The sequence below is a fragment of the Stenella coeruleoalba genome, assembly GCF_951394435.1.
Source record: "Stenella coeruleoalba genome assembly, chromosome: 6".
NCBI lineage: Eukaryota > Metazoa > Chordata > Mammalia > Artiodactyla > Delphinidae > Stenella > Stenella coeruleoalba.
This window is the reverse complement of record NC_137151.1, coordinates 86,108,625-86,126,029: the sequence shown is the minus strand read 5'-3', so window position 1 is coordinate 86,126,029 and position 17,405 is coordinate 86,108,625. Positions and strand designations below refer to the sequence as shown.

General features: G+C 40.1%; 1 protein-coding gene across 1 annotated transcript in view; it reads left to right on the top strand.

Moving 5' to 3' along the window:
• Positions 1-15,801: 15,801 nt before the first annotated feature.
• Positions 15,802-17,405, top strand: part of TMEFF2 (transmembrane protein with EGF like and two follistatin like domains 2) — a gene marked incomplete at its 5' end in the record, with an annotated part of 247,076 nt that continues 245,472 nt past the window's right edge. The window contains one exon of the mRNA XM_079924864.1: positions 15,802-15,973. Within this exon, the coding sequence (XP_079780990.1) occupies positions 15,802-15,973 (172 nt within the window). The remainder of the gene's footprint in view (positions 15,974-17,405) is intronic.

Here is a 17,405-nt window from a genome sequence, read left to right as displayed (position 1 = left end):
GAGTTATACAGTGACAGCCCCATTCCTCAGTCACAGAGTGGTCATATTTGTTAAAGGATAAAAGCAACAGGAACTATGCTACCTGCAAATGTCAGTAATCTAAAGAGTAGAGACTTCACTTTTCATCATTTATTATTTGCAAGATAATGTCATTGATCGGGTCATTACCCCAAAATGATTCAAACAGTCCACACTCTGTTCACCCATTCTCTGGTCATTTGGGCTTGATTGCTTTCTCAATTATTCCAGATTTTCTTCTTCCCAATCAGGAAAACTGAAGAAGCCTTATAACTGGCCTGCCTGCTCCCTTAAAAATCTGTTTCACACCCAAAAGCCACAGTGATCAATTTAAAACATAAATACAATCTGGCTAGGCTCTGAGTTAAATCCTTGAAAGCATTATACTTAGGAAGCAGCAAACCAAAAGCCTTTAACATGATTTACAACTCCCCACATAATCTATAAGATTTGATTTCTTCTTACCCTCCAGAACTCCTATCATTCATTTATTTGACAATTATTTATGACTGCAAAATATGCTAGACATTGTTATAGTTGCTGGGGATGCAGAATTCCTGCCCTCATAAAGCTTGCATTGTCAGTCAGATGAACTGAGTCAATCTCTTGATACCACTTCCCAGCCCACCATCTCTCTGGATTCCATCCCATTAATACTGTCCTTGGTAAGTCACCAATGAACATCACATTGAAAAGTCAAGTGGCACATTTTTTGTTGTTGTTGTTGTTGTTGCGGTACGCGGGCCTCACTGTTGTGGCCTCTCCCGTTGCGGAGCATAGGCTCCGGACGCGCAGGCTCAGCGGCCATGGCTCACGGGCCTAGCCGCTCCGTGGCATGTGGGATCTTCCTGGACCGGCGCACGAACCCGTGTCCCCTGCATCGGCAGGCGGATTCTCAACCACTGAGCCACCAGGGAAGCCCCAAGTGGCACATTTTTAACCCTCATCTTACTTAGCATCTCCAAAACTTATGACAAATTGTTAACTCAGTCCTCTATAAACACTTGTATGTCATGATTTTCCCCTTCCTAAATAGAGACACCTTCTCAATTTCCCATAACGATTCACCCTCAACTCTACCTAAGTGGAAGATGAAAAAAGTATGGAAGGGAGACAGAAATCCTGAGAAACTCCAATATTTAAATGAGTGAGTGAAGAAAAGAATGACCAATTTCCTGAGTCCCTAGATCAGATTGGTGTATTGTACACTCTATATACTCAAGTGCAGTAGGACCCTGCACTGCTCCTCCATGGAAACTTTCAGAGTGACTTATTTGGGTAATTACTTATTTAATGTTTATCTTTCCCACTAAACCCATTTCCCTATTAAACCCCTTAAGATTGTCAATCTTGTTCCCTTGTATGTCCTCAGAGGTAACTTGGATCTGACTCATAGTAGACATTCAACATGGTAGAAGAAATGAATATACAATCTGACAACATGTTCGCACACTCATCTACATACTTTTCAGTATGTAGCTGTGTGATTGTGTGTATGACACCCAGGCGATGAGCAAGGTAGATGAATGCCCTTAAATTACTAACAATAAATCAATATACTGATGTTGGAGGAGGTCATCCAAAGGACGTGACTTCTGTTTGACCCCAGAGCTGGACCAGGGCAATTGAGGCATCTCACTCCCTCTCCTGGCCTTGGAATGTACATTCTCCCCACCCTTGCCACAGTGGGAATGGGTCTCAAGGATGAAGCTTTAAGACAGTAAGGTGTTGTTGAGACCATTTGGACAGTATATGTGACCAAACCCCTTTAAGACCTCTATATAAACTTTTAAGATTCAGTGATGTGTGGGGGTCATTGTGGAGATCTACTTGTCTTTCTATCTCCCAAGACAAGCCTCGTTTATAAATTCCCTGGCTTATTAAACGCACTACCTACCAGTCTGGAGTGGTCTGTCTGCCTTTTTTCAGACTCTCGTTGCCCTCCATGTATAGAGGCCAGTTTCAGATTTCACCCAGGAAACTGCTGAGGTTGCAACCCAACAACTGAAAATAAAAACTATTTGTAAATTGTGGTTAATCCTGCAGCAACATAGTCTTTCCTATTTTTACAAAAAAAAATCATCGATAAGAGATTTAAGTACTTCTGTTATTTTATTGTTCTAATAGTGCTTCCTAATTAAACCCTAACTTAACCCAGAAAAAAAAAAAAAAACTCAGATAGTAATAAAAAAAAGTTGCAGCATGAGAGGATGTAGAAGAGAAATGAGGCTGAAAGTTGAGAAAATTAAATACAAGACTGATATAAATATCAAATTTGTATTCTCATCTCCCTCTTGTTATAAGAGGTGTTTCTTTGCTTTACTTATTTTATCTTATCATAAATTCACTGGATGTGAATCAAGAAAAAATTGTAGCAAGCAACAACTGGAGTGGACTTTTCTACTGCCTGCATGCTTGTTAGTAACACCATCTAATTCTAGATGCTGAGATACAATATACAGATACAATATACAGATACAGAAATATTCTCAAAGTCACCATAATTTTTTAAATGGTCTACAAAATTCTTTTGATGACATTGTTTTTTTGTTTTTAGTTTGAAGTTTTACTTCTAAAGACAGTATTGATCATGAAAGAAGTGGGACATTGATATTGATTTACATGCTTTGTAAGCTATACCGATGTACATATATTTGAAATATATTTTCTCTTGTCTAACTTTAGATTGATATAAAAACAAATATTAAATAATTATACAAATATGTTATACATACTATACAAATATGTCCTTTGGTAATAAGATACAAGAGACGCATTCAACATAGTTTCCTAGTTCTTCATACTGTATTTCACCTCCAATATTCCCCAGTCGAAAATCTTAGGTAATTTAATAATCAAACTATTTATAATGCTAACTAGTTAATTGATCATATGCAACCAACTTCCTCAGTTGACATGCTTGAAAGGGCTTGAAAGATCTACATGATGGAAATAGAAAGTGAACCAAGTCATCTGGAAAGAAACCATCATGTTTCTGTAACAAATTGCTTCTTTTTCATGAAAATGGCTTATATAATTTGGTGGTGTTATTTTCCCCATAAAAATAAAACTCATATAAAATAGTGTTTATTCTAAGGGTCATATGTGGGTTTTGGAGAGGTCTTTTAATCTCCTGAAACTACAGGCAAAATATTGTGGTATAAGCTTATGAATATTTTTCTGGAAGAACCTTATCTTTTAACCACTTCTCAGTTATGTGATCCTCTAAATTATAAGTACAAATGATGTATAGAAAAGAGCTTACAACTCCACAGTGAAATAGGTAATGAAATTAATGAGATTTCAGAAGACTTTTTACACAAGGCTGTCATCATAATGTTAAAGTGGGGAAAACAATAAATTTAAGATTTATTTAATGTTTGAATTAACATTATTTAGACTTTCATGTGTTTAAAACTCGTGATAAGTAATTTTAAGAACAGGAATCTATGACTGAAATAATTTTCAGCATGTCTGTAGAAGTCAGAATTTTAAAGAGTGAACCGATTGATTGCCACCTCGTGCGCACAATTTCAGACATACCAAAATGACAAATCAACTCACTTAAATTTGTCTTAAATCTTCTCTGAAATAAAGTGGAGGAAAAATAAATAACATCTAAAAGTTGAACTGGGCTTCCCTGGTGGCGCAGTGGTTAAGAGTCCGCCTGCCGATGCGGGGGACACGGGTTCGTGCCCCGGTCCATGAGGATCCCACATGCCGTGGAGCGGCTGGGCCCGTGAGCCATGGCCGCTGAGCCTGTGCGTCCGGAGCCTGTGCTCCGCAGCGGGAGGAGCCACAGCAGTGAGAGGCCCGCGTACCGCAAAAAAAAAAAAAAAAAAAAAAAGTTGAACTGAAATGACCTATGGCTCCAGACAGATAAATTAATGTTTCTTAGATATACATTTTTGTGAAATGTAATTTTGTACAAAATGGCAATGCTCTTAATATATTATATGTAATACAAATACATATTGTTCACCAAGATGAGGGCATTTTGTTGCTACGTCAATAAAAGCAGCATCATCTATCTTCTTACCTTTCAATCAAATGACACTGGCAAGACAATATTTTATTAGAGAAGTAGAACGTGTTAGTGAAATAGGTTATTGTTATGGACTGTAAACCTATTAAAGCTGTAAATTTATCTTCACATATGTCATGTAAGATGCATTAGTACCCATTAGATGAAGGTATAAGCTATTGTTGATATCTTTTTTATTTATTAATGGAACTATTGTTGATAGTTTCACCACAATATCCTCCCAGTCGTGTGTGCAAAGCCTCTGAACAGAGCTTTCTTCTAAATGCTAGACCATTCTAAATGGTATACAGTTAAGAAATGTGCTATTCTACTGCATTAAAGCACAAGCCAAATGCAAGTTATTAGCATCCATTTCCAGTAAAATGTTGCAAGTGAGAGAATGTGCGTAACAAGGAAGCAATCACTTACCTTATAATAACAGTTTTAAAAACTGATATTTACAATCCATGTAGTCTAGCTAGAAAAGCTTTCTTTCCATTCTTGGTAGTTATCCTGACAACTCAAAAAGTAAGTTCATTCTTAAAGAACATTGAATCTTAAGTTAGAAAACATAGGATAAATCTTTTAATATTAATTTCCAGACCCCTAAAATGGCAATAAAAATACCTGTGTTGTAAGAATGATGAGAATTATTTGAACAGCTTTGTAAGAAGCAAGTGCTGTGTAAATATGATTAACATTAACACAAATACATAATTAAAAAGTTCACCTACTACAAGAATTATTTGGTCATAAAATTAACATTGGTTTTTTCCACAGTCACCAACAACATTGTGTTTCTCACCTCACTCACACAAGGCATCATGTATCACAAATATCTTAAAGACATATAAGTCAATTACAAAACTCTTTAAAAAGATGTTTAAAATGTCTGAATTATTGTTTCATTTGCTTAAGGGAAAATCACAGATCAGAATTTCAAAAAAATGATGAGTTATGAAGAAAATCCATTAATTTCTACTTCAGACAATGTGATATAATTATGTTTAAAGTATATAGGCCCTGGGACTTCCCTGGCGGTCCAGTGGTTAAGACTTTGCCTTCCAATGCAGGGGGCACAGGTTCGATCGGGGAGCTAAGATCCTACATGCCTCAGGGCCAAAAAACCAAAGCATAAAACAAACAATATTGTAACAAATTCAATAAACACTTTAAAAATGGTCCACATCAAAAAAAAATTAAAAATAAATAAAAATAAAGTATATAGGCCCTATTTTCTAAAGTTTACTAGTCTTCTGGAATTCATTAGTCCACATGTAAAAAATATGAAATATCATATATACAGTGATTTAATAATAAACTTATATCTACCCTGCTCTTCAATTAGGAGCAGTTTCTCAATACAGATTGTTGAAGGCTGAGACATCACCAGTAATTTTCATGGTTTCTGACTCAGACTTCAGCAGCAAAGACCAAATCACATAAATTTCCTTTGCCTTGTACACACTTCAGCAAGTATCAATAGCAAATAATACCTGTCCAATTGCAGAGCGCCTTGCAGATAACAGATCTCATTTCATCCTCACATATGTAACTGGACAGTTACATATATGAGGATGATACAAAGAGGGCCAGTGAGATGAGGCTCACATGGCTTCAAGAATCAGAGCCAGAACTTAGATTCCAACCAAAGTTCAGAGTCCTGGCCATTACCCTAAAGCTGCCTGTGTGATTGCTAATCTATATCCAAATGCCTGTGTATGTGGGAAAGCACCATATTTAAAGTTTCTATAATTCAGAAAAAGAAAGATTTGGCTTTATGAGAGGAAAGAGCTAATTCACTCTGTCTACACTGATGTGTCATGTTAAACACTATTTCTAACTGATGCAACTATCTTTGTATGATATAATTAAGCTCCCTTGGAAAGAGTTCAAGACCAACCCACATTACATTGAATTTTATAATACGACAACTAATATTGCATTAGATTTTAGTGGGATCGTTATGTACTATGCCAGCAATTGGAGAAAATCAGCTTGTGAGAAATTATGTTCTAACTACAACGTTTGTGTGCAAGAATATCAGAATTAAGTTTGAAAAACTTTTCTAATATTTCCAATATTGTACTTAGGTTAAATGCATTCCTTATTAAGAGTAGTTAAGAACAAAAATGTAAGGCTTTGTTTGCTAGCTACCTCATTATTTCCCCCTAAAAGCATAGTTATGCTGTCATTGTGGCCTTTAGACTCTTTACTGGGGGAATGGGGTAGATATCCTTGTTGAAAAGACAGCAGACTGCTGCATTAATTTTAATTAGCAAATAAAATAAAATAAATGTCCATAAATAATGGACTGAATAAGTTATGAGATATTCAACATAGAATTCTACCCAGCCAAATGAAGTAGCTCTCCTTGTGTTAAGTGAATAAAGCAAGAAATAGAACAATGTATATGGTAAGAATCCATTTGAAATCAAAAGGATACACGCATGCACACACATATAAATATACAAAAATGTATTTAAACAAGCATACCTCATTTTCTTGCTCTTAAGTTTATTGCACTTCATAGACATTGCATTTTTCTACAAATTGAAAGTTTGTGACAAGTCCATGGGCGCCATTTTTCCAATAGCATTTGCTCACTTCATGTCTCTGTGTCACATTTTGGTAATTCTCACAATATAACTTTTCATTATTATTATATTTGTTCATAACTTTTCATTATTATTATATTTGTTCTGGTGCTCTGTGATTAGTGATCTTTGATGTTACTACTGCAAAAATTGACTCATCAAAGGCTCAGATGATAGTTAGCATTTTTTAGCAATAAAATATTTTTAATTAAAGTAAACACATTACTTTTTTAGATATAATGTATTGCACACTTAAAAGACTACAGCAAAGTGTAAAAATAACTTTTATATGCACTGAGAAACCAAAAAAATGTGTTACTCACTTTATTGTGATATTCTCTTTATTGTGATATTCTCTTTATTGTGATGTTCTGGAAGCGAGGCCACAGTATCTCCAAGGTATGCCTATATATATTTATATGTGTGTATGCCTGTATATATTTATATGTATACATTTGTATTTTGATTCCTCTCATATATACATATATATACACATATGTACACACATATATAAACACACGCACATATATATAAAGAACGGAAGATCATTGTACTCAGCACATTTTTAAATGAGCCTATGTATTTAATGTGAGAGAGAGAGAGAACATATGCCTGGACAAATCTAGAAGGGTTCTAAAGTCTAGCAGCAGCAGTTACCTCTGTGGAATAAGAAGACCTGGAAGCTAGAAAGGCAGGATGACTCTGTATAAACTGTTCTTTAGGGTTTGAATTGTTTACCACATGTAGATGTATACATGCACGCAAACATATTTACACGTGTATATTATTTACATATATGTATATGCTTTTACACACACATATGTAGTGTGTGTGAGAGAGGCCCCCAAATATCACCTGCTGCTTACCTCCTCTCTCTTTGTTCATGTCACTTGAAAATCTCAAATTTCACATCAAGACAATTTTTATTTTGCTTATGATCTGATGAATTGGGTGGTTGATCTCCTGACTTGAAGCAATGGGAAATACAAAGGTAGAGAAAAATGAAGGCACAATTACAGGCTGAGACCATGAATAAAGTTCTGCCCACATGAGACACTGAGACTAATGACCACTCCTGAGGGAACACCTAGGCAGAAGTAGGAATTCAACAACACTAGCCATTGCTGAGGTGCTCCCTGGTGTGTTCAAACATCACCTTCGCAGTTCTTGCTTTTTTAATCCAAAATATGTGTTGCTGGGAATTCCCTGGCGGTCCAGTAGTTAGGACTCCGTGCTCTCACTGCTGAGGGCCCGGATTCAATCTCTGGTCAGGGACCTAAGATCCCACATCCCACAAGCCACATGGCAAACAAACAAACAAACAAAAGTGTTGCCTAATGAAAAAAGGTCTACACTGAACTTCCAGGTTATTACAAAGTGATTTCACTAACTTTTCTGGTGCACCCTTTCTGGAGTGTGATGATTAATGTGCTTAGGGTTAGCATTTTAATTTAATTTAGCATCATCCATGTATAAAGAATTTTGGTACATCTTGGGGTGCACATGGACAAAGAATTATGTCCCTGAGCTGCAATCTTTGAAATTCAACATTATTTGACTAATTATTTTAATATGAAAAGCAAATCTTACATACGAAAATCAGGACTTCTAAAAAGTAAATTGGAGAATTTACATAAACTAAAAACTAAACTAGTTTTATAGTTATTAAATAAGTTTCCATGGAGACATCTCTTCTCCATTATTAGATGTACTAAAATTTAAAATATATACAATTTCATAATAATACATATATAACATACAGTAGACATCTAATGCAGTAAGATACAATTTATAAACACTCACATGTGAGACAGGGATGTTAGGATTGCAGAGAAAACTGGTCTATGGGGAGAAAGAAGGATGGAAATAGCTAAAGTAAGAAAAAAAGGAAAAATAAAATGAAGACGCTGCCACAGAAAGATAAAATGACCGTCTGCCTTAACTTTCTGGATGACTTTCTACTTATAGATTTCTATCCTTCCTGTAGTCTGCCTCCTTCCTCCGCTAGAGCTCCACCACATATTCTCCCTCTTACAACAGGCTAAGTTTCTTCGTTACTCAAGTGATGAAAAGAACTCTGGCCAACACAGAAAACCAAGTAACTTGCCCATGGACACTCAGCTTGTAAGTGTCAGGGCAAAGACTCCAGCCCATGTGTGTACAGATGCCTGGCCCCTGTTGTGTGGCCTTGCCTTGCCATTATATCATAAGCTCTAATAATAGCCAGTGAGTGGCTAAGTGTCCAGATTTTTGCTGCACAGCAAAGAGATAAGTATAGAGGTGTAAAGAAGTCAATTAAATTCTCTTTAAAATCTTGTGAAAATTTCTATTTAAACATTTTTAGCATGTTCAACAATGTAAGATACAGTTTTTCAGAAAGTAGTGTTATCAGACACAATCTGTATCAGATCCTATGTTACAATCACTGCTAACGATATTAGAGCATCTAATTTTGAGTTTACATAAGACAAAATTGAGGAAAAATTTTAAAGGTTGTAAGGTGGTAGGGCTGACATCTTAATCATCTTCCCATATGTTTATGCTGACAGGGAAAATCATATGGGACGATATGGTTGAGGAATATTTACCCTACTGTGAGCCGACTTTACTACTGTTTCTGTGAAAAGAGAAGTCAGAGGAAATGATTATCATTCACATCTAACACGCTGACACCATTTTTTAAAAAGCCTCATTCCTCTAAACTATTGTTACTAATGGTTGTAAGACATAGAAATCCATTGCCGTAGTTTTTTGTAGTGTTTTCTTGCTAAAAGGGATTCCATGATCAAATAATATTGGAAAAATTTGAATTCAGTAAAGTTACACAGGTGTTTAGTTTTATTTGATGTGTTTTAGTCTGATTTTACTGCAGGGTTCCTCAGAGCCTTTAATATGCAAATGTGTATCGTGAAGCTACAAGTGCTGAGCAGTTTTTACTTGAAGCATTTCCCAAATTTATTTTATGACAGAAGCCTTGTCCCTCCTTTTTTTTCCTCTCTTGGGGGGCGAGGCAGGGGAGAAACACTTGCTTAGAAGGAGCAGCAAAATGGTTGAGAACATCAGTTCTTGAGTGACCTGCTCTGCCACAGACAAGTAATTTGAGGGAGAAAAAACCCAAACAAAAAACAATTCAATGTCACAGATAATAGAGGGAGAAATGATACTAATTACACAAATTGGAAGAACTCCTGTTACTAATTCTTTTCACAAAGCCAGGGTGTAGTCCACTTCTAATCTAGTTCAATAAAAGCCACAGGTAGCCAAAGAGAGACATAAAAAGCAGTTTCATCCCAAACTGATTCAAGCTCCTGCTTCTGACTGCAGAAAAGAAAAAAATGTTTCATAATGATTTGAAGAACAGTATTAAACTAAACTCCAAGATAAGGCTATGATTAAATTAAATAGCAATTGAAAACTGTTCCGAGTTTGTAAATAAAAAGACACCAAATTATACTGAGGTGTCTGCTGCTTTGCATATCTAGCTCTTTTTAAATAATAGGGTTTTTTTCCCCAAAAACTATTGGCAAACTAGTGGCAAACATTAACTGCTGCATATTGCTTTTGTTAAATATCTTAATCAAGGAGTAGCTTTTGTGAGATGCTTATTTTAAAATTTTTAAGTGAAAAATATCACTCTTTAACCTGCTGAAACTTGGATATTTGTATAATGAGGAAATGCCTACTGATTTCACTTTCCCACTGGCAGTGGTTATCGACAAAGGCTATGCGTTACAATCACCAGGGAAACTTTAAAAATACATACCAATGCCTCTGCCTCACCTGCAGAGATTCCAAGTCTTGGAGTGGGGACTCTAAAGCAGTTATTTTTAATTCCCCAGGTGATTACAATGTACATTCATGACTGGGGACCACTGCCCTAAGAGGAAATAAACTATTTCACCAGTGCTGAAATCTAAACATAAACTATCAAAAATAATTAAAGGCACAGGAATCGATGAGGCAAGGAGAAAACTTTCTTCTATAAAATTATTACTTTAAATTACTCCTCGTTATTTATGCATCATTAACTAATAGTAGCAAAGGGTGGAGAAATAGCAAATTTAATTACTCTCAGTTAAAAATATCAACCAGAAATGAAGATGACTTCTCTGAAACACTGTCAATAGCATTTGGTCTACAAAATTAACCACAATGTTCAATATATTTATTACTTACTGATAATATAATATGCATTTTATGTTAATAAATTATTTAAAACTGAGGGAATAATGATTTGGGACATTATACCTATCTATCTGAGGTAGGCTACAAATTAAGGGACAAAATTTTAAGGTATTGGGTTAGATATGAAAATGATACAGTACTTCATTATCAGTATCAATATATTGTATATTTTGATATCATACAAATATGACTTGTATATCTTTAATTACTTTATATATATATACATATATATAACTACACACACATATTTATGTATTCATTCATTCATTGATTTATACAGGCATTCTCCCCAAGGCCATTACCATTAACTCACACCTTATATCTCCCTTAATCTTCAAAAGAACCTTAGGAGATAGGTATTATTATTACCCACATTTTACAAATGAGGAAACCATCTGCAGTCACAAAGTTAGTAAATCAGACATAATAGAAGCTTAATACATATTTGGTAAACATATGCATATGAAAATTCAATCCTTAATGGTAGATAGAGAGTCAGACGTGTACAACAGTTCATCTGCACACTGAGTATAAGCCTTTTAGAACCTGTTTTAGAAACCTCGTGCCAAAAGTCCTATGAAAACTGAGCAAGAACCCAGATATCCTTTCACTTCTCATATAGATGCAAGAAGCCTTAGTTTTCAAAAATGAATACTAAAATATAGATTCCACAGTCAAACCCCAGGCTTTCTGAATTAGAATCCATGCTAGTGAGGCCTAGAATTTGTCTATCTTTTAAAAAGCTTCTTAAGTAATTCATATGAATTTCAAGTATGAATTCCAAGTATAGAAACTACTGGATCTCATTCCTCATGTTTGAGATTTAATGAGTGTGGGTCTTACTGGTGCTCCATAAAAAGGACAAAGAGGCTGCATGGACAGAGCAGGTGTGTTCCCAGTTACTGTTTCCTTTCTCAGAGGCTAAGAGGCAGCCATACAACAGAATATGGTGACTTAGGTCTCAGGCTCTGATACCAGACGGAACTGTTGAATTTTAGCTGTGCCACTGCTAGTTTGTTAAGTGGGGCAAGTTGCTTGATGCTTTAAAAGTCATATGCCTTTTCTGTAGAATAAGAATAATGACATTCCTTGTCTCATGGTAGGTGCTGGGGTGTTGTGGGAATTAAATAAAAACAATATATTCCTTACTGTATGACACAAGGTCTGATACCTAAAAAGCATACTACATCTCTTACCATTATTGAAGCATCAGAAAGTATTAGAGAGCAGAAAGGAGTCAGAGCTCTGACTGTCAGTGTGTTTTATTTTCCCAGGTTCGTTTATTTGTCTTAAATTATTATTGTTCTAGGATAACCTCCCCCTCTCCCATTAAAGCTCTGAGTAATCTCATACTTCTTAATGATGTCCTTTCCATGTGGGGGAAAAAACTTTAAAAAAATTTTTCTGTGCTATTTCTATCTAAAAATATGACAATTTGACCCCCTCAGAGCTAATTCTAGAGTGTGTATACTGCAAATAAACTGATTTAGCTCAGGAATATTGAAAGCAAATATGGTGTAGTATTTTAAAATAAAAATTTTTACAGATGCATGATATGATTGGATTGTACCACTAGTAATCATATAAGGCACCATGCAAAGTACAATTCATAGACCTAGTTTTAAATTCGATTCTAATAAGTAAACGGATTTGATCCTGTTGGGGGGAAAGTTGAAGCACTAATCCAATCACTAATCTGATCTTCATTGCCATAAAAATTAAGGCCCGTCTACTTCCTTGGTACTAATGATGGGGCTAAATAGTGTATATATTTTTATTTACGTATTCAATAATACGATGCTCTGTTCAGTGAATGATGTTATTCTGCCACTTGGTGGTGCTTGCCAGTTTCAGAATTTGTTTCTTGGTGGCACTGTAACGCTAAGTACAAAGTAAGCTGAACAAAATCACAGCATTCCTATTGGAAAGGCTTTGCTTCAAACTGTTTAATAATTTAAAGAACCTCTGTGGAAGCAACTGCTTTTGTTAACTAGTCACAACCCGTAATTAACTCCTCTGGAGTTTTAAGTTACTTTGGGCAAAATGTCTTAGGAAGAGTACATATTATTAGAAAGCATGCCAAAAACTTACTTAGCAGAGAATTCAATAACAGTTTTACTCAGCTAAGAGGTTCCGTAAAATTCTACTGCTATAGCCAAGCACTGATACCCTAGCAGGTCCTGTTTCATTATCATAATTCCTGCATAAACACTTTTAAGGACTTTGCCTTCAGTTTCAAGCATGACTTATTTTCATAAGCCTGATTAGTTACCACACCAGCCTTGCTATGGAAAATGACATGTCCTCACTTTGAACCGGGGAGTTGGTAAATCTTGATCTACATTAGGCGTGTATTTATGTTGCCCTCTCTGCTGAAAGAGTGCAGCGAAAAGACATCTCTGATTCCTTGTTTTTGCCATATCGGCTGTCAGCTCTATCTAATGGGCATTCCGTTTCTTTGAAGAATTTAGCTGCACTGTCTAGAAGCCGATTTTCTGATGCCTCCAACGTCTGGTCAAATTGATCTGTTTTAATGGAGTCTTCGTCGGTGAGGAGCGCGATGCCACCGACTAGAATGCTGGGATCTGCTGCTTAATTGCCAGGAGCTAGAGACACAGAGATTCAGAAATCTTTGGAGGTGGGCGGGGGGATGGGGGGGGAACCTCCGGGCGGAGGCGGAGATATAAGATAAAGAGATGGGTTTCACACAGGAAAAAAAAAAAAAAATTTCTTTGAGGCACTGAGGTGGTGCACGATCACATCTCTCAAAGGAGAAGTTAAAAAGCAAGGAAGTGGGAGCAGTTTGGAGGTTAAAGTACTTAAAAAGATAGCTTGGGTATAGTTTGTGTTTCTGGTGGAGCCTGCAAAGGATAGATAGTCCCTGTTTTCAAAGGGTATTGGTTCCTCTGTTAAGTGATTGGGAATGGACGCTAATTGCCTGTGAGATGCTATCACGCAATGTTCTTCTAATTTCAAGGGACACAGGAGAGGGAGAAAGGCAAGATTTAAAAAGAAAAATAAGGAGGAGATGAGGGCTCTTGAAATAAAGGAAAGAAAGAAAAACAGAAAGAAGAAAGAGGAAGGAAGGGAGGGAGGGAGGGAGGAAGGGAGAGAGGGAGGGAGGGAGGGAAGGGAAGGAAGGAGAGGAGGAAGGGAGAGAGGGGGGATAGAGAAAGGAGGGTACGGGAAGAGAAGGAAAAAAAAATCCTGAATCACAGAACAATCACACAGCATAGAAGACACTGAATAATCACATAGAAAACTCATCCAAAACACTGTGCAACAACGAGCCGGGTCACGAGAGAAAGATGCTCCTCTCCATCCGTGTCCCGGGAAGCATTGGGTCCCGTTCGTTACTAGAGACTAAAATACCATAAGGCTAAAGAGTGTTGTCTAACTGCGTGAAGAATGCAGCAGACGGAAGGCGGGTCCTATTACGCCGTTTGCCAGGCGCTGGCTGGGGCCAAAGAAGAAAAGGCGCAGAACAAGAGACTTGCCGAGTGAGACCTTCTTGCCTCGCCCACGTCTCTGGCGATCCGGCAGAGACCCGCGTAAAGCTCCCAGGGCCACAACCCGCGCCGCCAAAGAGAGCCGCTCTTCTCAGACGCCGCTTCTCGGCGGATGCGCCCGGCAACCCGCCGTGGCTGATGCAGAACACCCTTCCTGCCACTCTCTGACCACCTGTCCAGACCACATCTGACCTTCGAAACACATTTGCCCGCACCTCCCAGGCAGCCAGCCGCACAAATAGGCTCCCGGCTGGAGACGAATGTTTGGTGGGGAGAGGGCTTCAAACCTCCCACTCCTCGGTCTGATTCTGGGTTGTGAGGGGCCAGGGAGGGGAGGGGAGAGAGAGAGAGCGCGGAGAGAGAGCCTGGCTGGCTGGTTGAGCCCGCTCGTTGAGCAGCCTGAGGTTCGCAGGCTCCTGTGGGAACTGCTGCTTCTTCCAGGCCAGCCAGAGCTGTACTCACACCACCGCCTCTCACCCTCTCCTGCTTCCTGCTGCTCCCTAGAGAAACGTCCGTGGGCTCTCCGCGGCGATATTCCCAGCTGCATGCCGTTAGAGCCAGGCGCGCGCTCCCGCACGCTAGAACGCCGGGCGCCAGCAGGACGCCCTCTCCTCTGTGCCCTCTTTCCCCTCTCCTCCCTGCTGCGACCGCTCCTCAGCCACCTCCACCCTCACCAGCTCCAGCTCAGAGAGACGCCACCCAGCCGCGGCGGGCGCTCGCCGCCCGGGGTCACGCACGGAAGAGGGGCGCGAGATCTGACCCAGCGCTCGGTAGGGGGCGTCCTGCGGCGGAGAGTGAAAGGGCAGGTGGTATTTAAAGGTGTGGGAGTCGCCCGCTCTGAGGCCCGCGATTCTCACTTGAGCCATCCCCGCCTAGCCCCACTCGGGCCAGCGCCTGGTGAGCTAGCCCATCTGTGGCGTCGGCCGTCGTCTCCTCCTAGCACCTCCTCGCCGACCCCTCCCTCCGGGACCTGCATCCCGCTCCGCCAATCAACGCCCGACTGCCTCTTCCCACGTGATCCCGGGCGGGCTAAGGACCTGCTGCTTCCCAAACGCCAGAGGGATGCGGGCGGCAGAGCGCGAGAGGCGGCTGCTAGGCTGCTGGGCGCTTTGACTCTCCCTCCACCCAGCCCCCTTGGGCTCCTCTCCTCTTCCCTCTGGACTCCGGTCTCCTCCTGCTGCCCCGGCTTGCCAGAGCCCTCTGCTTATGGCAGCAGCTTACCTCGTCTCCGGTGCGGCTTTTCGGTGCACGACCCTCTCGCTCCCGGGGCTGAGCCGGGTCACTGGATGTTGCTGAAACTCTGGAGATCATGCGCGGGTTTGGCTGCTGCTTCCCCGTCAGGTGCCACTGCCGCCGCCGCCGCCTCTGCTGCCGCTGTCCGCGGGATGCTCAGTAGCCCGCTGCCTGACCCCCGCGATCTTGTGTTCTTCGGAAGCCGTTTGCTGCTGCAGAGTTGCGCGAACTAGTCATGGTGCTGTGGGAGTCCCCGCGGCAGTGCAGCAGCTGGACACTTTGCGAGGGCTTTTGCTGGCTGCTGCTGCTGCCTGTAATGCTACTTATCGTAGCCCGCCCGGTGAAGCTCGCAGCTTTCCCTACCTCCTTAAGTGACTGCCAAACGCCCACCGGCTGGAACTGCTCTGGTAAGTCCAGAACCCCAGCCCCCGACCCCTTAACCCCTCAGAGGAAACGCGCGTTTCCAGTACAGACCAACCTCCCCAAGTGCGTCTCCCCAAGCCCCTCGACTCCAACCGCTCCAAACCCTTGAGACCACCGACCTCCACCCAGAGGAGCACAGAGAACTGTTCCAGGCCGCTAAGGAAGGGGGCGGGGGTCCTGGGGAGGACAGAAAGCGCAGGTGTAGGAACCTTTGCATCCTTGCACTTAAACTGGAGCTGCGGAGATTTTAAGAAATATTAAACGGGATGGTTTTGTGGATTCACTGAAAAGAGCACCAATCCTTGGGCAAACATTAAAACAGAACCTCTTCTGTCACTAAAGAAAAAAGTCTAGCAAAAAAGAGAGAGAAATAAGTTTATGAGAAAGAACGAGCGAGAAAGCAATAAATCAAATGGTGACTGCAGGGGAAACACTGATTACTGGCAAAAGTGCCATGAGGGTGCACTTGTCTGGCATTCAAGACCAGGTCACAGAAATTCTAAAGGAGCTTGTGTTTCAAGAGATTTAGTTACTCTCTCTCTGCCTCTCTCTCTCTGTCTCTGCGTGTCTCTCTCTCTGTCTCTCTCCACACACACACACAAACATGCATACACATCCTCCTTCTCTAGCTGGCTGCAAAAGACGTTGTTTTTGCATCCCCGAGTTGCCTCTCTCTTGCCTCCCTCCCCAAGCTCCTAGATGGTCGAAGGAAGTTGAGACAAGAACCATTCGCCCGTCTACCAGGCCGGACTGTGCATGACCAAGGCCGGGCAGGCTCACGCGTAGGCGGGCGGAGGGCAAAACTGACCCCACTGGGCGCTGACTCCTCCATTTTTGGGCAGGCTTCCTTGGAGTGCGTCAGGCGCTCTTCTTGCTTGCTCGGGTCCCTTCCGAGTCTGAACGCGAGAGCTTGGCAAGCTTTGCTGTGCTGAAGCCTCCTAATTAAATAGGGCCCGAGGATGGGAGTTGCTGCACTGTCCGAGTAGCTTCGCATTTCAGTATGACAGCCCATAATCTACCGGCGGGATTGTGGTGTGATTTCACTGGCATTTTAAACTGCATTAACATGCCTGGGTATTGTCCCCAAGGTCTGGTCTGTTCTAGTTTTAGCAAGTGTGTATGTAATTTTTCATCTTCTGTATATATAATTCCACGGAAGTTGAATCTAGCTCTGAATAAAGTGGCTTTCGGGGATGTCTGTGAGCTGAAGTGTATGTAACTTTGGAGAAGAGGGAATGACCAACTGTAACTTATAGGATAAAAGAATATGTCGTCCTGGGTAGTTACTGATGTAAATTCCACAAGGAAAATTATTATACATTATTGTAGTTTGCACTTTTTAAAGACAAGTTGAGATTTGCAACCTTGTTAGATTTGGGTCAATATATTGCCCTTTCTAAATTGCAATTTCTAAAT